General features: G+C 45.1%; 1 protein-coding gene across 1 annotated transcript in view; it reads right to left on the reverse strand.

The window, feature by feature from the left end:
* Positions 1 to 3,549: 3,549 nt before the first annotated feature.
* MAPKAPK2 (MAPK activated protein kinase 2) overlaps positions 3,550 to 26,613 on the reverse strand; it is a 220,277-nt gene continuing 197,213 nt past the window's right edge. The window contains exons 7-10 of the mRNA XM_086923409.1: positions 25,415 to 25,539; positions 17,236 to 17,321; positions 16,914 to 16,994; positions 3,550 to 7,439 (exon numbers count right to left, since the gene is read on the reverse strand). Of these exons, the coding sequence (XP_086779535.1) occupies positions 7,296 to 7,439; positions 16,914 to 16,994; positions 17,236 to 17,321; positions 25,415 to 25,539 (436 nt within the window). The 3' untranslated portion in view covers positions 3,550 to 7,295. The remainder of the gene's footprint in view (positions 7,440 to 16,913; positions 16,995 to 17,235; positions 17,322 to 25,414; positions 25,540 to 26,613) is intronic.

Below are 26,613 nucleotides of genomic sequence, written 5' to 3' on the forward strand. Positions count from 1 at the left end.
GGATGTTTTGTCGATTTCGGTACCAAATGTTTTTCCTTGGACGACTGAGCTTTCAGTGCCGAAGATGGTCTTTCGGGACCTGGTGGCTGGCTCAAGCGGATGGCTTTGCTTTGTCCTTCGGTGCCGGGCCCGGAGGCGGGGCACTCGAAGTTCTCGTACGGTGTGGACCTGAGCCCAAAGGCAAAGGTGTTACCAGAGCTATTGGTATGGGCTTGGGTGTGGCGGGGGTCTCAGTACTCCCATCCCTTTGAGGTGGGGTGATGCCATTTTCGGCGTCGGAGACGTCTGCTTCGGAGTCCGGTACCTGTTCTTCCTGTTCTGGCTCCAGAAGGTTATCGGGACCTGGATGGAAAATGTCTGGAGGGGAATCTGTGCCTTGCTGCATGTCACATCGTCGAGCTAGACGATCCCAGATGGTCTTTTTGGACTTGAAGGAGAGACAAGCCTCACAATCATCCTCTCGATGTTCTGGAGAGAGGCACAGATTGCAAACAGGATGGAGGTCAGAGTGTGGAAACTTAGCACCACACTGGGGACATTTCTTGAATGGAGTCCGTTCCATAGAAGTCGGTCTTAACCGGCGCAGGTAGGCCAGGGGCCCGCGTTGAGGTCCGCAGGCGTCGAAGTCTATTCGAAAGTTGTCGACGGTGTGCGTCAAAGGCCCGCGATCGAGACAACACCGTCTGTTAAGTTTGATTGCGCGTCGAAGGGGGTTCGATAACGACACTGATCCGGAGTCACATCCGAACCCGATGGCGAAAAAACCAATCCAACGATGGAGCCGAAGCCCTTGCGCACTTTCGACCGAAGGAGGAGTCACCAACCTCGAGACTACAAGACTTCTTTGAAGAGAAAAACAACATGCAAACATCGGAGCCCAACATCAGATGGCGATCTATGCATAGTGTACAATCTGCAGCTCATATGCCTCGAACAGACTGTTTCTTCCACCAAATAAGTCCAAGCTGTATTATCATCCACATCAATACTAGACCTCCCCGGCTGCTGTTGCTTGAAACCATTTACTCTATTAGACATAGTTGAGTGTATTTTATATGCACCCTTGCATTAGTAATTACAGTCACACATGACACCATCATTATCAATAGCTCCATCACTTTTCTCGTAGTCTGACATGGACATCAAGAAAAGGTGAATCTATTTCAGAAAAGACTGACTCTACTTAAGCAGAGTTTTAGCTAAACTAAATTTAGGGTTGGCCGGGGAAGAGGGGGACACAATTTGCAGTTGTTTCAGGTGTGACTAAGATTGAGAAGCAATCAAGTTATCTATTGGGTTTGCTTTTGGCATTACTGATTGTACTTCCCTTAACATACTCATTAGTTCTAATAAAGGCAAACATGAAAAACTGGTAACACAGATGTAGTATCACACCCTTCTTAAGAAGACTTATTTCCAAAGGGGAGACTCTTGAACTGATAATGTATGACGTTTGGCTTTGCACTGCCTTGAAAAGTTCCACCAGTGGACTTTGAATGCTGTGGTGACTGCTGCTGCTAGGTTTGGTGTTAAAGGTATTGCGGTCTGTTGCAGGGCGACATGACTGTTTGTATGAACAGCAATGGTGTTTCAATAAACCAACAGACTTTGCAGTTTGGTGTCCTAATATTTTGCAGATTTGATCATTTTTGGCACCAAAGAGAACCACCCTATGAGATGCATTTGAGACGATGATGATCAACGTCTGGTCTGAGTTGTACAACTCAAAGCCATGCAGGTTTCCCAAGCTGCAGAATTGTAGTTATTTGGCTTCAGTGTCTGCTGGAACCTTAGCACAAAACATCTTGGCACTGGAAAAAAATTCTTCCTTCTTCAATGAGTTCTTGTGTATGTTGAGCGTTTAAGAACATTTGAGTATATCCTCTTTTTCTTCCCACTAACCCCATACAAACGTGTGAGTTGGTAGTCTACCAATTGATGGTTGCACCCATCTCTCCCTCTCCTTGTCTGGTGCACAGCAATCAGCTGTTCTCATGAGTTAAGGTCCACTTTAGGGCTATGTAGATAACCATAAATCATATGCACTTGAATTTGCATTTAAAGGAGCCATAGTCTGCTCCAGACACATGCAGTTGTTGTGCTATTTTCAGAGCTAGAAATTCTAGAGAATTAGAGGCTCCCTCGAGGGTCTTCAAAGTTAATTAACTTTTATCTATTAACTCACATTAATCACCATGGATGGCTCGGCCTCTCTCGCCCTGTTAATGTCTTCAACAAATTGTTCTTTGAAAGCTTCTTAATGCAACAGAGTCCAGGTCATACATTGTCGCTTAAAGTGCCCTATAGAAGAATATTGTTATTTTACACAGGAAAGGTGCACACTTCTCTTGGCCTCTTGGAAAGCAAAAAGTACATACCTTGTGATGGCTTTTCTAGGCATAACTGGTATTAAAGGGGTATTTTTCATACCTCCAAGTCACAATCCAGAGAGCCATTCTAATGCGGCCTGGTGAGGTGCAAGGTGGAACAAGCATTGAAATAATCATAGCTGTTGATACCACAAGTAATCTGCCCTGTAGGTGCATCATGTTGTCAGTATAAAGTTCTAACTTGTGTACACCTTTGAATCCAATGGCCCACAATTTGAACCTGAGGAATCTGTGTCCCTGTGCAATGTTGGTTTCAGGGAATGTGATCATCAATCATTTGACACACCTGAAACCACGACCAAAAGCGTCCAAAAACAAATCAGTCACAATATTCTGCACCCAACACTAGAGGCTGCAAACCAGGCCTGCAAACTGAACCAATTCTCTGCCATTTCCATGTTCCTATAGGAGAGAAAGTCTGCTTTAAAATAGCCAGGGCCTTTAAACACTATACAAATATAGTTATGATACCATGTAATCGTGGCATGCTAAAGTCTGGAATTGGGAGATGCAAATATGGGTTACACTTTTACAGGTAAACACTGGACCCAGGGATAACGTTACTTTTAGGGCGATATACATACACTCCACTGACCCAAAAGCACCAGGACACTGGGCTAGGCTTTACTAAAAGGAGGTATGAGGAGGGCATTTCAACACATGTACAAGGGAGTTAGGAAAAAGTTATTTGCATAGCCTGAGCCCATAGGATCCTAATTTTGGAACAAAAAGCTCCAGGCAATAACATGTTATGATCTAAAACACTGCACTAAACCTATCCCAACATCCACCGCTTGTCTGGAATGATATCTATCATCTCACACTAGAAGAGGTTCTAGGACTGTAAACTTTGAAAGACACCACCATAGCCGGTTCCGATTAGGTGGAGGAATGTGAAGTCTGAACCCACCCTAAAAATCACATCACAGATAAACACTGACAAATATCACATTCTACTGTGTTTGGACAGTTGCAAGAATCCCCACCCTACACAAGCTGCTCCAAGTGAATAACCCCTCCCCCCCCCGACAGCATCATCCACAGCCACTTTAGACATATTAACAAACTCCCCCTTGCGAAGAACTTCACACATGCTCTGTATACAAATCACTTAACAGCCAATGCACATCAAAAGAATAAACACTAGGAGTCTGCCGTGTTTAAATATTAAAACTTGTTTAGTAAAACAATTTGATCATACAAAATTATAATTTTACAACAATCTGATTGCCAAAAAAAATGCATTCTTGGGTAAAAATCACAATGCTTATAGGTTCAAGCAACGTGACAGATAAAAGGAGCATACTGAGGTGAAGGGGGGGAAGCAGAAGGGGACGGGAGGGGGAGGAGGGGGGAAATGGTACAAGGATAAGCAAGGGGACGAATTAAAAAAACTTTGAGGCCTCCAGCACCCCCAGTGATACCACATCAAAAAAAGACATGGGTTATAGACAGTGGTAAGAGTCCTGAGCAGCAAATGACTAGTCAAACCAAGCTCTTTATCCACCACCCTTTCAGGCCCATTCTTCGTGCGATAGACATGGGACAACAATTCTGTAGTGAAGAGAAGCTATGGAGTATTAGACATTAAAACATGCACTCTGAAAGCAGTAAATTACCACTTCAAATGCCATGAGCAGGCTGATTTCCAGTCACCATCCTCTCCAATCCTCTGCTGTTATCGGACTCCAGCCAGCAGACACAAGCAGTATCCGTTATAGCCATCCCCTTTGGATGAATCTTATTCAAGTTGGGTACACTTTAGAACATGAAGATTGAATGGATCAGGAAGCTAGAGAGTGCCCTCCGTCTGAAATTCATGTCTCTAGTCACCAGGCTTTCCTACGATATGGTTCTACAAATTTCTCAACAATGATAGACTTGAGTTAAAAGTAAGTTACTCGCCTGTACCCATCGCAAAACGTTGTCCAACAGTGTGCTTCTACAACAAAAACAGCCACTTTGATTAATAGTCATTTAAAAAAAGTGTCAGGCTGAGATAGGAAATGAAGACCTTGCGTCCTCTTGCCCAGCTTTGTCATAGACCACTTGTATGACCCACCTCCTTATTTCGAGGAAATACTTAGCCAAAGGATGAGCTAGGCCATGGAAGAGCAGCAGCACTGGTAAAGACTTGAATTCTCTGACCAGGAGTAATATTTACTTTCCGTTACCATCAGCTTGTCAGGTGTGACACTGAAGAAATCCAGGTTTCAGCCATTGTCCTTTATGGTAAGTATCTTAATCATTCATTCCAGGTGTACAGGAAATTAAGTGGTCGCCAATCTCTACGCCCACTCAGGAATACTTCAGGGAAAACAGCGTGCAACTGCATACCGCACAATTATGTGCCATTCTTGGAGGAATAAATTCCAACCCCAAAGAAACATTGAAGGCACCAGGAAACAAGGCATGGCCTTATAGTATGGTACAGGAACACAGTATGAAGGTACAAAGTTAAAGCACAGGCTTCTCAAACGTTTATCCAAGAAGCTGCAAAATATGGAACAAGGCCTTAGATTCCAGGACTGTTCATTAGAAAACATTTTCTGGTACCATTGAAACAGGTAACCATAGGTAAAAAAAAAAGCAGCATTTTGACCCCCAAAGAATTTGGAATACTTTTCAGTCTCTCACGCGAATAGGGTTCAGGTGGATTTAACGTTTCACTTAGGAATCCAAACTGGCCTATGGGGAGGACGAGGGGGGAACCAAAAAAGAAAAAACACACCAATGTCTCTTGCCGTTGTTTGCTACAATGAAATTAAGTAAAAAAATATTTATGTGCATGAAAAATAGTGCCAAGTTTCTTATACTCTGTGGCCACGGAATATGGGGTGGGGTGTGCAAGGGGCGGGAAAAAAGGTAAAAATAAAGGGTAAATAGATATTTACAGCGAGAAAAAAAAACAGCATATCATGGGAGACTCTTGTGAGGATATTTTTACAAGTTTTATAAATCACTTGTGGGTGCTTGATGTACAACTGATCAAGGCAAGGTGCTTCAGGGTACTAACCAGCAAAGGCTCAGAGAGGGGCAGATCGAAGAAGGCAGAGCAAGTGAACAGGCAAAGCAGGTATCTAGCAGGGCTAGTCTTACTCCCTAGGCCCACAGAGGGCTAGGAAAAGGTCTACTTGAGACAATGCAGAAACCGGAGGCAAACAGGGAGGAGGGAGAACCATCTTTCCTTTCTGATACGTCCTCATCCAAATCGAACAGACTCAAGGTGGATATTAAACTCTTCTTTGGTTGAGAAAAACAAAACACTAAAAAAAATTATGTACTTGAACCCCCTGGTTAAAGGGGGATAAGGCAGAGGTCACAAAAGTCCTCGTTGATTGGGCAACTAAAACAGCAGCAAACTCCTACAAACTGAAATACCAACTGTTGATAAAGAAATATTCTTTCACAGAGTACATAACAGCATCACTTAAAAGTGAACATAGAAAACCTCCTATTTGAAAAGAGAATAAAAGTGAACAGAGAGGAGTGACTCGTGGGAATGAAGCCTCTCCCTGAATCTATCCTGTGAGAGTAAGAGGGGAAGGAGCGTTGCACCGCACACCCAAACTTCAACAAAACAGCAACATGTAGAGGCCGACGTAGCCTACACAGTGCCAGCCACTATCAAACAATCGCAAAATCTTTGGGTTGGAAAAGTGACAAAAAAGTTGAAAATATCAGTGCTTTGTCAGTTGTTCACAGTTTATAAGCAAACTGGTTATCGGAAAAATGTTCTTTTCTGTTTGAATTTGGAGCAAAGAGACTGATTGAGGTGGGTGGGGGAAGTCAGGGGAGAGTAGGTGCCGGACATATGGGACTTCAGTAAAAGCCGTGGGAGAACAAATCTCCTTCCCCAATAACTCGGATTCTAAACATAAGATTTTAAAAAATTGGCATTTAAAAAAAATACTATGAGAAGCCCAAAGCTTGGGCGAAGGTCATACTCTGAAGCTCACTCCTCTTTTTACCACAACATAGTGGTAAAACAAACTATTGCGTGGGCGTTTGATATATACTGATAGAGGCACAACAACTGTTCTCCACCACCGTTTCACGGCTAATGACCTGGAAACTGGCAAGCAAACCCCTACACAAGTTCTTGAGCAAAGAACAGGCTTCTCCCACCAGGAACACACTGCTGAAATGAGATGGGCCTGCCACAACAGGAGGAGAGCACTATACAGAGCACACTTGCCCACCTCTATGCAAAATGAAAGGAGGGAGTAGCTTTAATGATGTTGATAGTGTGCCCCAAGCATGAATAGCAAGGTCACCCCCCATCGCACTGGACATCCAACAGAAATAAGTGATGAGTTACCCGGCGCAACAGTGCATAGTGACCTATGCTTGTACCTATGCGTACAACATACAGAAGTACCATCGGTTTATTAACCAGCAGCCTGTAAACGAAGTTTATGCTACAGGCGTCTTGACTCTCCAAAGTTAATAGTACAGTGAAAAAATAACTCTGCAAGGCATTGGCTAGGGTATGTGTGAAGTGTAGGGATTGCCACAGGCAAACCCACCCGCATCCTCCACTAAAACCTCCTTTTTCCAGGAAGCATTTCATTCTTAAAACCTGAAGGAACCCTTTTCTGAGGACTTACAAAAATAAAACTCAGTTTATAAAGTGGCCAGAAGTCATCTACAGAAAGGTTTCCTAGACTCCGCCCTTTCACACGCACACACAAGCACACACATGCACCCCCCTGCCCACTCGTCGATCAGTGATAAAAGAACTTAAAATCGGGCCTATTTGGTTCTAAAATCTGGCTCCTCCATGCATCGATTCTGCCACAGTAATTCTGAAGAGAGAATACGGTAATGTGCGGTTATTGCTTTCCTGGAGCTAGTGGGCGGATTTGGTTGCTTGGGTGTTGGCTGTGGTCATGGCGGTGCTGCTCAATGATTGTCAGTGGCTGGGTCCAATGGGTTGAGCTTTTTCCGCCTTTTCTGTAAGAGTGGGTTGGTGGAGTTCTCAATCTCTTTAATCTTGACCTGCTCGTAGTCCACTCGCATTGTAGCCAACGCACTGGTCATTTCCTCCTGCAAGTTAAAGGAAGAGATTAGTGTCAAAAACGAAAAAAAGGGATGGTTACTGTTTTGAAAATGATTATTGTAAGCAACGTATGTCGTGGTTAACGAGGTGAGAAACTGGTCTGAATCTGCATATGTAAGAAGGTATGTGGGGGGATATCAAGAGGAAGTGTAGGTAATGCTGCGTTGGAGGTGCTAGAATTATCGAGATTGTTGGCAGCCATATACAAATGAATACCACTCACGCATCTTCATGTAAAATCTATTGCCCACGAGCAAGAAGTCCAAACCATTGTAATTGGCTGCATCCCAGCTGAAACCCAACAGCAGTGGTACTTAATATTACCCAGGCAAAACAAACTGATTTGACAACCTCAACGACAAGACTAACTGGCTGCTATGGTCATTTAGAAAAATGTATCTAGCTTCCTCCAAAGCACCGAAGGTCAAGTTACTTACCTTCGAGAACGCCTTATCTGGTAGAAACATGATCAATCCGCAAATTCCTTACCTTTGAATTTCCCTGGCCTCAGTCTGGATCCAGAAGATTTTTCTTTAAGCAATACCCTTGCATGCCGGTAGGTTGCATGTGTCGGTTCCGCAGGACGTAGTCTTCACCGTTGTGACGTCCGCGTCACCTAAATAGGCCCCAACTCGGTGCACCGACGCTGGTTACTTTTCACGCCAGAAGCGCAGAGGCATTAAGTGCACTGACATTGGTATGTCTCTGAACAACTAGGACCCTGAAAGGGAGCAGTCCTGACCCTCAAAATCTGACCTCAGTGCAGAGAGGATGGGTGGGTCGCTAAGGAATCTGCGGCTAGAACACGTCTCTACCAGATAAGGCGTTACTGAATTTAAGTAACTTGTCCATCTGATAGAGACATCTAGCCACACATTCCTTACCTTTGACTAGACACCCAATTAATACCATCCCCAGAGGAGGGACTGCGCACAAGTTTAGACCAGGAAGTCCTGCAAGACTGAGCGGCCAAAAAGGCCGTCCATGCAGAGTTGACTGTCTAGGCAGTAGTGCTTAGTAAACATGTGCAGTGATGTGGACGTTGCTGCCTGACAAATGTTGAGGACTGAGACTCCATGTTGCAACGCCATAGAAGCTGCCTTCGCTCTGGCAGAATAAGCCCATAAGCCTTCAGGGGGTGCTTTTTGTCCTTTTCTGCACTGCACGACCCATATTCACTCCCACGTACCCCACAAAGTTGATTGTCCACCCGCAACTTTTTTGAGTGTCAGGGTAGAACGACAATGCTCTTTTTGGGTCCAGACATGGAGTTGCTCCTCTTCTTTAGAGGGATGCAGAGGAGCATAGAAAGTGGGCAGGGTGACAGATTGCCCGGTGTGGAACGGTGTTATCACTTTTGGTAAGAAAGAGGCCCTAGTGCGAAGCACCAACTTATCAGGGAAGATGATCAGGTAGGGAGGCTTGGATGACAGAGCCTGCAATTTGCTCACCCTCCTGGCAGATGTGATTGCCACTAAAAACTGTTTTGATGGTAAGCAGCCAGAGGGAGCAGTTGTGCAAAGGTTCGAACAGAGCACACTTCAGGAAGTTGAGACCCAAATTAAGGTTCCACTAAGGCATAAGAAAAGGGGCAGGGGGGGGAAGATATGTACAAGCCCCTTGAGAAATCTATTGGCAATGGGGGATTTAAATAAAGAGGGCTGGTCTGGCAGCCTCAAAAAGCCATACAGGGCCGAAAGGTACCCTTAAAGAGTGTTCAGGGCAGAGCCCTGCTGGGCAAGGGTCAAAATAAAAAGTAAGACTTGAGAGAGGGAAGCATTAAGGGGATCAATATATCTTTCTGTACAGTATTTTACACATTTTTGCCACCAGCAGGGGTACACGGTCTTGGTAGAGGGATGCCTGGCTGCAATAACATTACAGACTTGGGAGGATGGTCAAATGCTATCAACTTCGGCTGCTTAATTGCCACCCAAGAAGGCATAGAGTTGACAGGTGCAGGTGGAGGGCCTTCCCCTGCTGCTGCTACAGAAGATTCTCCCAAAGGGGCAGCCTGAGCGAAGGATCAATGCTTAATTGGAGAAGTTTACAATACCAGACTCTCCATACCCAGTCTGGAGCCACAAGAAGGACTTGGGTCCGGTCGCTCCTGATCTACCAGCAGTGCAGGCAGGAGGGGTATGGGCAGAAAGGCATGTAGAAGGCTTGAGCGCCACTGGCTTGGAAACTTCAATGCACAAAACAGCTGACATTGCACGCTCTCTGCAAAGGCAAACAGATCTAAGCAAAGCTCGTCCCACTGCAGGAAGGGACCGTGCGCCACCTCCGGATGGAGACACCGTTTGTGATTCGCTAGGCATCGACAGCTAAGTTCATCCGCCCTGGTTTTCAGAAAACATGACAGGTGTTGAACCCCTATGAATATGCCCTGCTGTTCCAGCCATGTCCAGAGATGCAGAGCCTTATGATAAAGGGTCAACGACCCCCACCCCGCCCTGTTTGCTGCAGTACCACATGGCAGTGGGGTTGTCCATGAACAATTTAAACAGCTTTCTCTGGTTTGAACGAAAAAAGGCTTTTTGAATGGCAAGCGACACGCTCAGAGCTTCAGCCAGTTGATGTGGAGTCCGGAATCCGCCGGAGACCACAGTCCTCTGATCTCCACCTCTCCCAGATGGCCGCCCCATCCCAGGAGTGATCCATCGGTCGCTATTGTGTGATCTGGGTGGGGAAGGAAGAGGGGTCTGTCTCTGACCCAATCGCGGTTGGTCAGCAACCACTGCAGATCCTGTGCAGTTCCCTCCGAGATCTGGACCATGTCGAAGAGATTCCCCTGATCCTGCCCCACAGGAACTTCAGGTTCCACTGCAGAGCCCACTGTTGTCATCTGGCATGTGTCACAAGCAGGATGCAGGATGCCATGATGCCCAGCAGCCTCAGTCATTCTCACCGAAATCGAGGATAGAGGCTGAAATGTCAATACCATAGCCTGAATATTCTGGACTCTCATTTGGGAGGATAAACCCATAACTGCACTGTGTCCAGAACAGCTCCAATGAAAGGGAGCGTCAGAGAGGGAGTCAGGTGTGACTTTGGCACGTTAATAATGACCCCAGTGAATGTAGGAGTGTCATCATAGTCTGGAGGTGGGAAATAACAGCCTGGGGCGAGCCCGCCTTCAACAGCCAGTCATCGATTATGGGGAAGACTGGCACCCATGATCTGCAGCGATAGGTTGCAACCACCTCCATTACCTTGTTGAACACGTGAGGGGCATTAGTAAGGCCAAAGGGGAGCACAGTGAACTGAAGTGCTCATAGCCTACCGTAAACCGCAGATAGCATGGATGGGCATGCAGAACAGGAAAGTGAAAATAAGTGTTCTGCAAGTCCAATGCTACCATCGAGTCTCCTGGGTCCAGGACAGACAAGACCTGAGCGAGAGTGAGCATCTTGAACGTTTCCTTTCTGAGGAAGTAGTTGAAGGCTGGTAGATCCAGGATAGGGCAAAGGCCCTTGTCCTTTTTCAGGACCAGAAAGAAGCTGGATAACAACTACAGCTTACTTCTGATGCCAGAACCCGCTCTTTGGCTCACTTGGCCACGAGAGTCATGACTTCCTCATGAAGCAAAGTCAGGCGATCCTCCGTCAGCCAGTCGTAAGATGGAGGCATGGAGAGAGCAGGAGTCTTGCAAGGGAGGGAGTAGCCCCTTCAGACTATCTGAAGAACCCACCTGTCAGACGTGAGGTTTTGCCAGTGGTGAAAGTGATGACCGATCCTGCCATCAACTGGCTGCCCACTAGAAAGGTTTGGAAGCGGAGGTTGCATGGGGCGTGGTGGACTGACCAGACCTCTTGCTGCCGGACCCACGGTGTCAGAATGAGGAGTGTCCATGTAGAGGTTGCTGAACATGCACTTTCTGGTGGCTGAGGTATGGCTGAAAGCCTCTTCCTTAGCCACGAAAGGCAGACAGGGGACATGTAGCCACTGAGAAGCCCAAGGACTTGGCCGTAGCCTTTAAGTCCTGCAAAGCGCTTCAGGGCCATGTCTGCCTGGTCTCCTAAAGGGACAAACAAAAGGCATGTCCAGGAGGGAAGCCTGAACATCTCCAGAAAAGCCAGGAGGTCTCAGCCAGGCATGGCATCAGCCACCATCAAGGAAATCACTCTGCTCAGTGAGTCAAGCCCACAACGAATGTAGAACTTTGCTGCATCTCTCCAGTCTGATACTGCTTGGGAAAGGATCGCCCAGGCACCCTCCGGGACCTGTGGCAGCACTTGCTCAACCGTTTCCCACAAAGAGTGGGAGTAATGACCCAATGGGCATGCTGGGTTCACCGACCGCAAAGCTAAGCTAGCAGAAGAAAATAAATTCTTGCCCCAAGTATCCAGCCTTTTGGATTCCCTATCCTGGAGTGCGGAAGGAAGCACGCCCTGTAATGTTGAGGCTTGGACCACCAAGCTCTAGGGTAGAGTGAGTGGTGAGGAAATATGGATCACCCGGTGCAGGGCGATGGCGGCAGGCGACTGTCCTTTTCACAGGAGCCTCTGTGCTGGGCATGGAGCAGGTTCCCAGTAGGACATCAGTCAAGGGCTTAATGAAAGGCAGGAGAGGTTCTGCGGAGGAGAACCCCGTCTGCAGGACCTCCGCCAAGATGTTAGTCTAGACTGCCACAGAAGGGAGCTGAAGGTCCTCAGCAGCCCTTCGCACCACCATAGTATATGAAGATCCCTCCTCCATAGCCACGGTAGGGGGGAAGCAGGCCAGAATATGGAGAGTTGTCCAGTCCACTGGCCTCATCTAATTCCTCATATCAGTCCATTTCTTGCTCTGACTGGTCTTGTAAACGGTCCAGCGACCCTTCCCTATCTTTCTTCAGTTATAACCCTTCAGAATAAGGCTGAAGAACCGAGCTAGGACCAATGGGTTCCGTCTGCATCAGTAGGCACCGCTCTGGCTCCAGTTTGTCGGGATAACAGTAGGGTTGGCGCAGCTGGTGGGCGCAAGGAGTCTTGGCATGGAGGCTGACACCAGTGAAGGTCCCAGTGCAACGGCTGAGTCAATCCGGATCCCTTACTGGATCCATGGGGGCCATCAGCACCGGGGCCATTGAGGCAGAACCAGATGGAGCCCCCCTCTAAGCCTCCGGGGCCCAAGCCATGCCTATAGGTTTAGGGCAACCAAAAGTGAGGCCTATGATGTCACAGAATGCTTTGAGCTAGGCGGGGTCACTCCAGCTCCCAGGAAGGTGAGGAAATGCAGAGCAGACCCAGGTGTACGATCAGCAAAACGAGGCCTAGAACGCAGTTAATCCTCCGTCGTGTAAACCAACCGATGGGGAGAAGTTGAAGCATGCTTAGACTGCTTGTATTTTGTTTATGCTTCTTACCTGACAGACTTGAAAACTTCAAGTGGGAGGTCGAAGAATTAGGGCTCCCGGAGTGGTGACTGGACCTTCTTCTGGACTGGGACAAAGAATGAGACCTCCAGGCTGAATGACGCACTACCGAGCACCGGCCCGCAAGTAGCTTTAGGGACCACTCCCTCAAAGCTTTCAGAGCCATGGCCTGGCCGAGTTGTGGTCACGGTCCAGGCACCAGACAACCCAGATGTGGATCCTTTAACGACATGAGGCAGTGACAGGCCAGACAAATCTTCTTGGCCATCCTAAACACCGAAAAAGTCAGAAAAAACGTCGGATCCAGTCGGAAGCCTGGGAAATTCAAAGGTAAGGAATCTTGAGCTAGATGTCTATCAGATAATGAGTTTTAACAATGGTACAATCAAATGAGCAAACTAAAGCAGCAACACAAGTCACAAATGAAAATTCAAATACGACCCCAGCTGTCCTTAGAGCAAAGTTGCGTCTGAGTTGAGGATAAGGCACAAGGTGTGTCATCCTGAGGATCAGGCAGGTGTGTCATGAAAGGAGGATTGGGCTGAAAGTGTGTCATCGAGAGGAAGATCAGGCAGACTTTGCATAATTCAGAAGAGTTTCAGGGCGGCAGGCATGAGGACATATTCTAGTGCTTGGAGGCAAGTGATGAGAAAGAACATAAATAAGATGGGTCACCCTGCGAAGAAGGCCTGGTTAGACTAGCTCAGAGGCACAACATGAACTATGAGAGGGTTTAAGACAGGTAAGGGAATAGGGTTGAGGGTGGCAAGACCACCAACATTTAAGAACAATACAGAGGAAAAAGTATTAAGAAATATGAGTGAAAGGGAAGCAGTCTGAAAGAAGCAATAAAGGATGATGATTCATCAGAGAGAGGTAGCCTAAAGAGAAGATGATTAAGGAATTAAAATCAGATTTAGTAGAGGAGAGATGGAAAGTAGGAAGTTGTTAAGACATCAGGAGAGAAGAGGAGTAAAAAGAGAAGTGCAAATCTTTTGGATGTTTTATCATTGGTTCGGACAGCTAAAGGCACCAGAAGAGACTACACTGAAAAAGGCAAAGGATAATTCCAAGTGGGGAAAAAACCCAGAACCAAAATTATCCCCTGAACAATGACTCCCGTGGTAGGAAAAGTAAGAGCACAGACATTAACCTATTTCCTTTATGCTTCACATAATGCCACATAAAGGAGTACTTCCCTTGTAAGAGTCAGTTCGTAGCGTGTAGTGCTGTAGATTCACATCCTCTGCATATTCCAGCCATCTAGTGTTGAGCTTGGAGGTGTGCAAAATATTTTTCTTCAAAGAAGTCTTTTGTGTCATAAGGTATGGTGTGATTCATCCCTTAGATAGCAATGCACATCGGCGCTGGCTCTATTGTTAGATAATTTTGCAAAGCAGATGCTGTAGAGAGCACTTATAGCCCAAGAGGTATCCAGGAGCAGAGCTGGTGCGTTTATGAAGTCGCCTTAATGCAGCAGCGGGATAACATCCTTCATGTGGAAGTGTTCTGAAAAGATTTACCTGTTAAGAGGCCTATGGTCTAGTATGGCCTTAGGGTACTATCCTTCTTGGGAATAAGGAAGTAGACCCCCCCCGTGTCTTGGTGTTGCAAGGGAACTTGTTCTGTGCCCTTTTGAGGATGAGCACCAAAACCTACTCTTGTAGTAGGAACAGGTGCTCTGGGCTGAGATTGTGAGCATGAGATGGGATATTTGTGGGGTAGAGGTGACTTGAGGCAGCAGCTGTGTTCAATGATCAATTGAACCCACAGATCTGAGGGGATTTCCTCCCACCAGGTGATATATTTCTGAAGCCTTCCCCCGATAGATGTGATTACGGTATGGGTCAATGTTTGGAGGTAGAGGCTCCTTTGGAAGGAGTACTTCTGATTTGTCCCTTGGAGTTGTTTCCCCGGAACGTACCCTGGTGGTAGGCCTATTGCTGCGGCTATTATGACAGTTTGGCCAGCCCAGAACGTTTTGGACCACCAGCCTTCTTAGGGCCGCCGGGATCTAAAGGGCATTCATGGTCCTGGATTTCCAACATCTCATCAACCTGCGGGCCAAAGAGGCATACCCAGTCAATAGGCAGGGTGATGACATGTTTGATTTCTGACTTGAAGCCGGAGATTCACAGCAATGAGTGGTGATTAAGGATAATAGAGGTGTTTAACCCTTTGGTGCATTTGTCATCTGAATCCAACACACACCATATGGGGACGTTAAACCAGCTTTCCCTCGTTTAAGATTTCCTCCTCTCTCTTTCTGTACTCTTAGAGATGATACAGTACGACTTTCTTCTCCTCCCATTGGGTCCCATACCATGACAAGAGGCCCACAGAACTGGCAATACACCCATGGTTAGCAGCACAGAATCAATGCACTTCCTTTCCTTGTCAGAAGGGAAGCGTTGCCTGTAGCTTAGCCTGCAGCTCGCTTATGAGAGGTGAAGACCATCAGTGAGTCCATAGGGTCATGCCCTCTGATGTACAAGTGGTGAGAGGGAGATGGTTTACATTTCTTCTCTCTGCTGGGTGTTACTACCTGGGATTTTACTAGCTCTCCAAAGGTTCCTGTGGTGATTTTAGTTGTGCCTTTGGGAGAAACTGGAGGAAACTCGGTCCTGGATAGTGTCTCCACCAGGAAGTCATCATCCTCAGGCTTAACATGCATATCTATCTTATGGTATGCCGCTACACGGTGAATAAACCTCTGGTATGCTGTGAAGTCATCTGGTCGGCTTTGAATGGATGCTCGAGGTCTGGGTCTCCTTGTAGTTCTACATCATAATCCTCCTATGTATTGTATGTGGAGCCTTCAGCTTCGAAGTATGCTTTGGCATCTCAGCACCGAGACGTCTCTTCGGACTCTAAGACTAATGGACATTGAGGCGCTTGGCTGGATCCAGTCTGTACTGACTAGAGTATATGGGAGGTGGCAGAGGTTTAGGCATGGGGCTTGATACCCGACCCCCTGGGGGGTTGTGCTCTGCTTCGGCATATGGACTTAAGTGAACATGGGTTTCGACTGTACTCCCAACTCTCGGTGAGGACTTGGTACAAGGGCTGGTGTCCTCTGGGGTACACAGAGCACCTTTGTACACATTTGTTTCCCCCTCCAGTGTGGAAGAGTCTAAGCCAGTGACCTCTGGGCTGGGCTGATGGCCTGGAACAGCTGAAGACCTCTTCCTCCTCATTGGTCCCAAGTGAGCCAATTTCGCTAAACAGGTCTGCCATTGCATCAGTCAGTGCAGCTGGGTGTGAGCCTTCTTGCACATGAAGGCCAAACAGAAGGCGCAACAGGTGTCAGACGCAGGGGTGGCCGGCACATGGATATTTGGGGTGGCGCGGACAGCTTTTCCTAAAGTGGGTAGAGTCCATCACCTTCTACGCCTCTACATTTTCTGGAGTAGGTAAGGAAAGTGGCACGGCATGTTTGGAAGGGCGCCTATAGGGTTGTCTTCAGTGGTGGTGTCCGAAGTACATCAAGAGAGAAGAGGAAAGGGACGACTACTGAAGCAGAAATCTTCTTGGCGATAGGAATGGAAAGAAATGGGCTTCAGAGCAACGAACATACAGAATCAAACGTATCATGCTGAGAACACTGTCAATGCACATCTGAATCAGGTGGTGGGTTCTAACAACGAAACGAGTGCCCATGCACATTGATAATTAAAGGCGGAGTCACACCATATCGCGTGAATCAAAAGACTACATTGAAGAAAAACAAGTTGCAAACGTTCCAGCCCAAAACTAGATGGCAAGAGTATGCAAAGCATGTGCATCTACAGCCACACATGCTACTAACACATTTAGTAGAAGAAAGATGCAGATTACTGGAGGAGTGTGGGATGTGAACAGAGAGGGGCTTCATAGTCCTCTCGTGGGGATTAGGAGTTAGGGAAATGACACCAACACCAATTCTAAATGAACACACCGAAATGGTCAGTCAACTTGTTTACCCTCTATATTTGAAATTAAACACTCCTCCTTGTCCTACACCAATAAAAACTGTGCACCTCACAAAAGTACATCTTCCCAACCACATTGAATTAGCTGCTTGCCCCCATTATATTGACTAAAGGGCAGCAGGGGAGTTCACCTTGACGTCTTCCCAGAGGTCTTTCTCCTCCTTTAGGACTCTGCTGGTATGCAGGGGAGTTTGAGGAACTTGCATGGATTGCTGTAGGAAACAAAATGGGGTTGGAAAGCATTATTAGACCTCCTTATAAAAGGTATGTAAATTCGAATGGCCAGATTCTGACCATCATATCAGCAAGAGTAAAAAATAAAAATAAAACGTCCCTCTCCAGCTTTGGCAGAGCATGTAAAACAGGCTGGAGCAGCGACCGACTTTCCATGTGTAATTTAAAAATCATTTTTGCATTTCACAACACAAAGGGTGGGCAGACAACTGTACTAACCATTATCCATGGGTGGTTCATAAACTCTGTAATGGTCATCCGTTGTGTCGGCTCAGTCTTCAACAGGTTCCGGATCAGCTGTTTCACTGAAATAAAAATAGCATAAGGGTTAATGGCAAAGAGGGAGAGCAGGCCTATGCCAAGCTAACTACAAGCTAGATATGGACAGGGAACTAACCCAGGACTGCTTTCAGAAATTAGAGTGCCCCAATGGTAGGACCTCACAATCCTCAGTTAAACCAGTTTAAACGAATGAAGCACTAGCCCAGAACAGACCTTTATTTTTATAAACATAAAAGTGGCAGTAGACAATTACCAGAGAACCAAATGGCTATATACCCACAACAATAGCGGTGTAATTCACTATGGAAAGACTTGAAAGAAATTAAGAGCTCTAAGCTAAGTGTTTCGCTATTTGTAATCTATGATGCTGGTCATTGTGCAGTATGACATCATACAATCATAACTATCATTCGGCCCTTTCTGCAGTTCTTTCTGAAGTTCAAAAGCACGATAAGAACCCACAATTTTAAGGATATTAATTTTAAAGTTTTTTACATACGCAGTCAATATTTATTACATTTTTAATCAGAATTGTTATAAGCATTCTGACAATGTTTTGTTTAAGCTAGACAGCATTAGTTGTATGAAAGAACTCATGTCATCAGTTTTCCAAAATAGCACAGCAAGTATAGAGAGAACTTTGGGTCAGTCATGTCAGCCACAGGCTTTCGTATGTTAGCTATGGTTTGCAGATGCTTGGATAAGCCAAGGCATTTCATGTACGATTATAATGTCCCACCTGTGTTCCCATGTGTAGTTTGTAATTGGTAGCTAGAGTGTTCAGTTCAATAAACTTTATTCGGTTAAAAACAAATAACCATAAAAGTAGCAGACATAAAACAAATTACAATGATTACAATGATTTCAATCATTATATCTCATGATTATCAGTACAGTGAGGTAGATCAGTAGGAGGTCTAGGCCATTTCAGTTAGCATTTGTTTCCTAAATTTATAAACACTTTTTAAATAATTTAAAACCACAGTAACAGTTAAAACCGTATCCATTTTCTGTACTTCTAAAAAAGCTGGGCGACATCTGGTTAAATTCATGTCTTTTAAAAAAGGGACAATAATTTTTCTACGGAAGGCACTATAAAATCTGCAGAAAAAAAGGATATGAATATCAGATTGTTGTGACGTACCATCACACAAACAAGTGGGCAAAATGTGATTCCATGAGTTCATGCATGGAAAAGACACTAATCTAAAAAATATACAAAATCTAAAACGGGTTAAAAGAAAACGATCATAGTTTGTCATGGGCAGGGATAAATATGGCTGTACAGTGGTAGTCTCACAGAGAGTAGGAAGGTGAGAGTGTACTGAGGGTTTCAAAATTTCCACTCTCTTCCTCTTATCCACAAGATGGTCCAGGCAGATGGTTTTTAGTGTACTCCTGGAAATGGTATCCATTGAGGATGGATCCAAATAATATGAATAGCATCCAATCTCGGTTAGGAAATGCTTTACATATCCCAGCCATTCCATTCTGTCCACATGGTCCAATGTGAGGGTGTCCCGTAACAGGGCCCGGTTCATAACGCATTCATTGGTAGTCCATACCCTATGCCACAATAGGATAGGTTGAATTTTGATAATGTCCGTTATGTAAGGTTGGCCAAGTTCAGCGTGACAGTTGAATGTGGCAGCGCACTGTGGAACTGCTAGGACTCCCCTCAAAAATGTATTCTCTACCAGCTGGATTTGATCTACATTTGCGTATCCCCACAAACCTGAGCCATACATAGCCACAGACAAGCATGTAGCTTTATATATGGTTAACATTTCTTTTATCGGCTTCCTGCCCAATTTTCTGATAAAATTCTGTAGGGCCATGATCGTTTTCATAAATAAAAGAGTTCTAGCCTTAATTGCACTTGTCCAGGAACCTGACTCATGGAATAAAATGCCCAAATAAGAAAAGGTTGGGGTATTATCCAATGGCACATTGTTTAAAAACATACGCTTCATCAATTTACCTGGTTTTGGGCCACAGTTCCCTGTAAAAGTCTTACTACAGTTTACTAGTAGGTCTAGGTTCAACATGAATTTCTCAAAACTAACTACTAGTTTTTGCAGAGCACGAGGAGTGCGTGCCATGAGTACTGCGTCATCCGCATACATGAGCGCAGGGATTGCCCTCCTCCCCACCCTGGGCATATCCCTGCACTCATGCAGCAGGTGACGCTCGAGCCCATTAATATAAAGAAGAAATAAAAAAGGTGCCAATACGCAACCTTGCCGCACTCCGCGGCCTACACTAAATTGTCTGGAGCATTCTCCCCCCCTGCCGTAGCGAACAGAAGCTGTGGCTCCACTGTAGAGTTCCCTCAAGAAGCAAATGATGTTATTGTCCACTCCCAAACCTTTCATTATTCCCCACAATTTAGAGTGTGATACACAATCGAACGCTGATGAAAGGTCCACAAAAGTAAAATACAAACGTTCCGATTTTATCCTTATATATTTGTGCTGCAAAAGCATTAGGTTTAAACCTTGCTCAATTGTGCCAATCCCTTTTTGAAAACCAAATTGCAAATCACTGATATCATTTTCCTCTGCCCAGCTTTGGAGTCTTGCCAACACAATACGTCCCAAAATTTTTACTGATGAGTCAAGAAGGGAGATTGGTCTGTAACAGGCACATCTGTTCCTATCCCCCTTCTTGTAAATCGGGACAATGACAGAGGTAAACCAGGATTCTTTCAGGCCCATTGAGAGAGCTGCATTAAAAAGTTGTACCAACATAGGTCCCCAGATTTCAGTATTAGCTTTAAATAGGTCTGCCGGAATCCCATCAGGTCCGGCAGCCTTACCGCCTTTGGTAGATCTCAAGGCTAGAAGTACTTCATCAAGTGTTACAACCAGGTTATAACTCTGTTGTGAATCCAAACTAAAGTTAGGACCCCCACTATGGATATCTTCCTGTGCCTTATAAAGATTTGAGAAATGATCTACCCATTTATCCTCGTCTATTGCAATCTCGATTCGCGCCGTATGGGTTTCATATGGGAAAGGGGTGTTAATTACTTTCCAGAATGCAGCGGAATCTTTAGATTGCGAGGCCTCGCAGAGGGAATCTATTGCCTCCTTATTTAGCGCAGTTTTCCTTACTTTCAGGGCCTGATTGTATGTGGACCTGCACTCTCTTATTTCGCCTATATCCCTGGGGCATCTGTGTACTGCCTGTTTTAGATTTTTCAATGCCCTGGTGCATGCGTTATTGAACCAACTCTTGGGTCCCTTACCTCTAAGTTTTGCCTCCACCCTTAGGCTACTCTTTATGTTTGTAGCTATTATTCCAAAGTGCTCGATAATTTGATCATTAGTGGAGTTGTCACTCAGGCAAATCCTAAAACTATTTGAGCACACCTCCCAGAGTTCCTTAAAAAAGGTTGTGGGGATTACTTTGCTCCATTTAAGTGTGTACCTATTTTGTCTCCCAAGGACAACATCAACCGCTGTCTCAACTAGAGGCGCGGCAGTCGATGGGTCTGGGAACAAATCTACTACCTTAAGACATTGTGGAAGGTGGTCACTTATGGGTAATTGGATATTCGTAACCCCCAACAGTCTGTGATTAAGATTACTGGAGGCAATAATAAAATCAATGGTTGTCGCTAAGCCTCTACCAACAAAGGTCGGTGCAAAGGGTGTGGGTTCTAGGGCAGATTCATTAGCAAACCCTAAATCAAACATGAATAATAATTCATTAAGCAGGTCCCCCATCAGAGTATGATCAAAATGTGTCAAATGCATATCTCTCTCTGTCATTAGGCCACATAGGCCATGATTCCCTTTAGTACATAATGAACAATTAAAATCCCCCCCCCATAAAATTATCAACTCCCTATCATTTTTATCTACCTCTAACTGAACTTCCTCCTTAAGCTGCTTCATTACAACCAGAATTTCATCTCTCGGGACATTATTGTAAAAATTAATAATTAACACCCCGGCTCCTTTAAAATTCCTTAGGGTTATAAGCTGAAAATAACTGGAATATAAATGGCAATGAGCTTGTTTAATTTTAAGTTGATTTGAAACAAGCGTGGTCAATCCACACTTTGCTCTACCAAAATGACCTCCAACAGCTGGTGTAAAGAAGGTTCTGTAACCATTTACATGGATTGATTCCTGAGTCCATGTTTCTTGCAAGGCCACTATATCCTGGCCATTTATTACAGACTCCCAGGCTGGGTTAGTAATTTTATGCCTAAACCCTGCTATATTCCAAAACAGCAGTGCACATGGATCATTCTTTATCTGGATCGGGCCATCTCCTATCTGTTCCCCACTCCCATTTTTATCATCTATGATAGATTGCATCTGCTCCAGAGTATCACTGTCGCATGGTGTCAATCTATCAGAAGTAAGGACCTTTTGTAAAGTGGGCAATTCTTGGGGTAACTCGCTCAAAGCCTCGGTACTTTTAGGGGGAACCATACCCTTAATAAGAGGGTGAAAAACTGGAGGAAAATTTTTTTTCCCGGCCAGATTTTCTTGGGATATATGAGCTTGCTGTCAATCAACCCCATCCAGACCAGAGAAAATCTGGAAGCGATTTTGGATAGGTAGATTATACATGTATGGGAAGAATTCTCTGTTATTCCATGGTCTACCTTAAGGGGGGTTAGGCTCCAGATATGGTGGGTATTGATTATTTAAAGGGGGGTATTGATGATCTTGCAACTGATATCTGGGATAAAACACCTCCGGCCTTTGTATGTAAGTATGGGGGTCCTGAGCATTTACATAAACAGGACTGCCCAACAAAGGAGGTGGCCCCCTTGGACCGGGCCTATCCCATGGTCTCACATTTCTAGACCCCCGTTGTTGATGGGTTGGGTTCTTAAATAGCTGCCTATTCCAGCCCCATTTATTATGGTCTTTTGATGGTGCATAGGGATAGAAATAGGATAAAAGATGTGTGGAGATGGCATCGCTGCTACTGGCATCGAACCAATCTCCAATGTGCCTCACGGCCCTATAATCCTTAAAATTAATGATTATAACATCACCCCTTCTATCCTTCGGTCTAACTCCCACCCAATTGGCACGCCTTACACTTAGAATTTCACCATTGATGGATGCAGGCAACGGTCTGTTGTCTCGAAGCCAAAAGGTAACCTTGTTCCGTAAGGCTGCGTGATCTTCCCATTTACCTGGAGGCAGTTCTGGAACCCCTGCCATTACAATAACGAAAGGGGCAGAGTCTGGGGGTAAATCTATAGTACGGCTCGTCTTTTCTAAGGCAATAGTTGGTGGATTCCCATTTCTCGATTTCGTTGTTAATATATCCTTACTACCACCCTGCTTTTGAGGTTCCCCAGGTTTAAGGGTTTGATCTTTAATTACTGGGGCCGCCGGCTGAGTTATAGGCAATTGTGGTGTGGGAGTTAATAGCGTGATCGTGGGGCTACCCGATCTTACCCTCTCTTGCACTGGTTTCTTTTTTAGCACAGATGCTGGTGCTTTAGTTGCTGGTGTTATGGGAGCTGATGTTATGGGGGGAGCTATTACTTTAGATTTTGCAGGTAGGTTAGTCTTTGCTATAGGATTCGTCTTAGCTTTTCCCGGGCCCTTTATTAGGTCATGTAAAAGGAGGGAATTCTGTTCAACCTTTTTCTCTATAATGTCTAAGTGTGTACACATCATGTTGGTCTTATCCAGAATCGGTTGCATCACACCCCTGATAAGTTCTACAATTTTGGCCATCATGGCCTCTTCACCTAATAAGGTTTGACCAGTTTGTAACTGTGGGGAATGAGCTGCCCCTTTCCTTATCTTCTGTGCTCGATTACACAGTGGCTCACCCCCCCTTTTTTACTGGTTCTTATAGCAAGGGGAGAAATAGAAGACCTAGAAGATGACTCAATAAGAATTTTTGGGGAACCTGATAACCTACCATTATCATTCCCTGTAGGTGAGTCCAGTAATGATGAGCTAATTGGTGTGCTAGACAAAAGATGTTTGCTCATTGTAATGGGATCAAGAGGAAGATTATCAATATTGTCTATAATCCCTGGTTGTGAGAAATCAATAAGCATCACAGAGTCTGTAAGACGACTCAGTGAAGTTGCATCCCCCATTCCTCCCAAGTTGGGAGACCTCAACTCAGAGAATAGAGGTACAGTTCCAAGCACACTCCCCCCTCCTTGTGTAGTTTTATGGCTTGCCTTACTTTGCTTCCCCCTTCGTCTCACTCGGGCTTTCTTGAATCTTCTAGGGGATTCTTTAGTTGCAGGATCATTTATTCCTGTAGAGGATATGCCCAACCCTGTGGGGGCTTGAACATGAGGGACTTCATCATGCTGGCCCGCATGGACCATAGCTGTTACAATAGTTACTTTGCCTGCAGGGACCGGGTGTTCCTTTACCACAGAGATATCAGGAACAGTAACTGGGGGCTCAGGTGTGATAGTAATAGCAGGCGAATGTTCCAATCCCAAGGAAGCCCTTCTGTTGCTGTTGATTAGCGCTACCTTTTTTATAAGGAAAGTGTCCATAGTAACCACTTTAGTGGTCATAGTGGCTGATAGTTCCAAGCTCAATTAATACAAGATGTAATTGTGTAGGAAATAGGATCTCACTCACGTATTTAGAAGCTACTCAGACGAGCAGTGAGCATTGATGGACGAAAAGGGTGTGGCCCCGGCCCGGCTCCTCGGTCCCCGGAGGGCCACAGAGGGCCCGCCCTTTGCCCGGGCTTTGCCCCGGGCGCTCCCGCGCGCTCCAGCGGCGCGGGGGCTGGCTCTCTTTTCACAGCGCCTCCTTGCGCTGCAATGACGGCGTCAAGATGCGCCGCCGCATGTATGCTGGGTAAGCGAGTCCTCCGCTCGGCGGCCGCTATGGTGGTGAAAGCGGCGGCGGGAGGACTCGCTGTGTGCGCTGACCGGGACTCGTGCGCTTGCCAGGTAACTGCCCCAAAGAGCTTTGCTGTGCGTGGTGATGAGTAGCTAGAGTGAATGCTTCACAATATTTACTTTCAGACAAGCAAACATCTGAATTGCCAATGAATGGCTTTTGTGTTTAGGAAGGAAGGCCTCTTTAGTGAAGAGAACTGTGTCTTTAAGAGACGCTAAAGTATCCAGCCACTCATGAACATTTGTTTAATTTTACTATGGTAACTTGTTGGATTTACAACTTTTTTCGCTCACAAGACGAATGCACACGTTTTCTTAAAGGTGAAACTTAAATATTGGCCCTTTGTTTAACATGTCTACTACGCAGTAAATTGTTGTCTGTGCCTTTAAGTTTACCACTTACAATGCAAGATATATCTTTGACTTCCTTTTCTGAACCCTCTTCTTTTAGGGGAGAGACCAACTCTGCTAATGCATTCCTTTCCCCGGGTTCATAACGTTGTAGCCTAAAATGCTGCCTCAGTATGAGATTTTCAGTTTAGGACACCTAGCATGAAATCAATGAGGAACAACCCACTGCCTGCAAATGGTAAAGCTATGCGTCAAGGATAAAACAAAGGTGGACAAATGCCAGACCGGACTGCTTTTCCAATACTTGCTTTAATTACATAGGGTGAATTTAATAAGACTATTGAATTAGGCAACATTTCCAAAAAATGGTGCATTGACTCAGTTAGGAAATCTAAGATGCTTTCTGAACCCAACTTCCATGACGGACCATGATCATGTTTCTCAACCAGAGATTAAAACTCAAGTAGTAAGTAAGCACCCAATAATACCTCGGAGGAGATATTTGCAGCTCGCTAAATAGGTTGGAACAAAAATGAAAAAATATTTTAGCTAAAAAACAAAGTTGCCACCGCAAAGCGTGGACTATAAAAAAAACTAGCATCCAAGTTCAAGCTAACTTTGCTACAGTTTTAATTTTGGCTCATGGTGCATATCAGCATCTTTCAAGAATCCAGTGACAGCTTTAAGAAACAATACCAGGAATAGAGATCCTTCCAATAGCTCTAAAAACACCTACTATATTTCAGCAAGCTCCTGGAATTACTTGGGTTGGTGTCGGTCCATACATCCTACTCTGTCCCATAACACACACCTCAATCGTACAGGAAACAAATCAGTGATCAAATGCCGACTGGAGATGCAATAGGATTGCCCAGGGCAGTATTTCAGCTTTCCTACCTTCCTCTGATACCTCAGACCATTCTGGGTTAGGAAACTCGTACTGACCCATCCGGATCCGCTTCTTCATGCCCGGAGAGATGGCCAGGCCGTGGTTGGAGTAGAATGGTGGGTATCCACAGAGCCTGCAACAAGGAAAAAAAAATATACCAATTCTTTGGGTGGAAAATGGAGCTTTATTTAGAGGCTCTGGTGGCACAGCCCTTTCCACCTCGATAGTAGTGCTATTTCAAGTTAAAGTTGGCAAGTACGGAGTGACTAATGCTTCAAAATTGTCTGCACTAAATACTTCCTACAAGTATTTTCCTCAAGTTGTTAAGAAAGCTATAGTTTTAAGTTATGCTATATTAGCATGTTTCTAAATGATTGCATAAGCTCTCCTACCAACACATGGTTCTGGCAGGCAAGTACATTAGTTGCTTACCTGTAACTCCAGTTTTCAACCGAATATATATTTCATGCATCTATATGCTTGATTCATTCCCACTAGTCAGGTAGAGAATCCCAGGTAACTTTAAAATAGCAGTAAACACTGTTAAAATGGCAATAGGCTTCAACAAGTGTTTGTATAGTATCACATTCACCTCAAAACCATACTGCAGCCAATGAAGTGGAAGTGCTGAGTAGTACATATGCTAAACGTGAGTCTCTGAACTGCGAGGAGATGGGATCACACATGAATATATGAACAATGTCTTCACACACAAAGAGAATGAGAGAACTTTTTTTTTATGGGTTCTCCCTATCAAACTATACCACACAGAGTACGCTAGCCCAATTATCAATCGGTCCATTATATGGGCATTCCTACCATGTCCTGCAGGAATATCTATTTGATATTAGAGGAGATACCTTACCCGTCGTATGGTGGCATACTACATGATGGGTAACTTCTCTCACCCATCACGGATGGATCGTCTAAAAAAACACTTAATCAGATTTAACAAATGATACATATAAAATAACTGAAGGATTCTGAAACATTATCATTATTTTTATATAAAGTGTGTGACTACGGGGAAATGCCCTTATTCTATGGACCAATGAAATGTGAACAGGAACTGCATAGGAAATAGGCTATGATTGTTCTCCTGCTTAAGAAACCTACACTGGATCCAGCCCCTCCCCCTAGCTATCGCCCTATTTCCCTTCTCCCAAATGTGGCTAAGGTTCTTGAAAAACATTAACAACTATCTGAC

This window comes from Lissotriton vulgaris, chromosome 5 (genome assembly GCF_964263255.1).
Source record: "Lissotriton vulgaris chromosome 5, aLisVul1.2, whole genome shotgun sequence".
Classification (NCBI taxonomy): Eukaryota; Metazoa; Chordata; class Amphibia; order Caudata; family Salamandridae; genus Lissotriton; species Lissotriton vulgaris.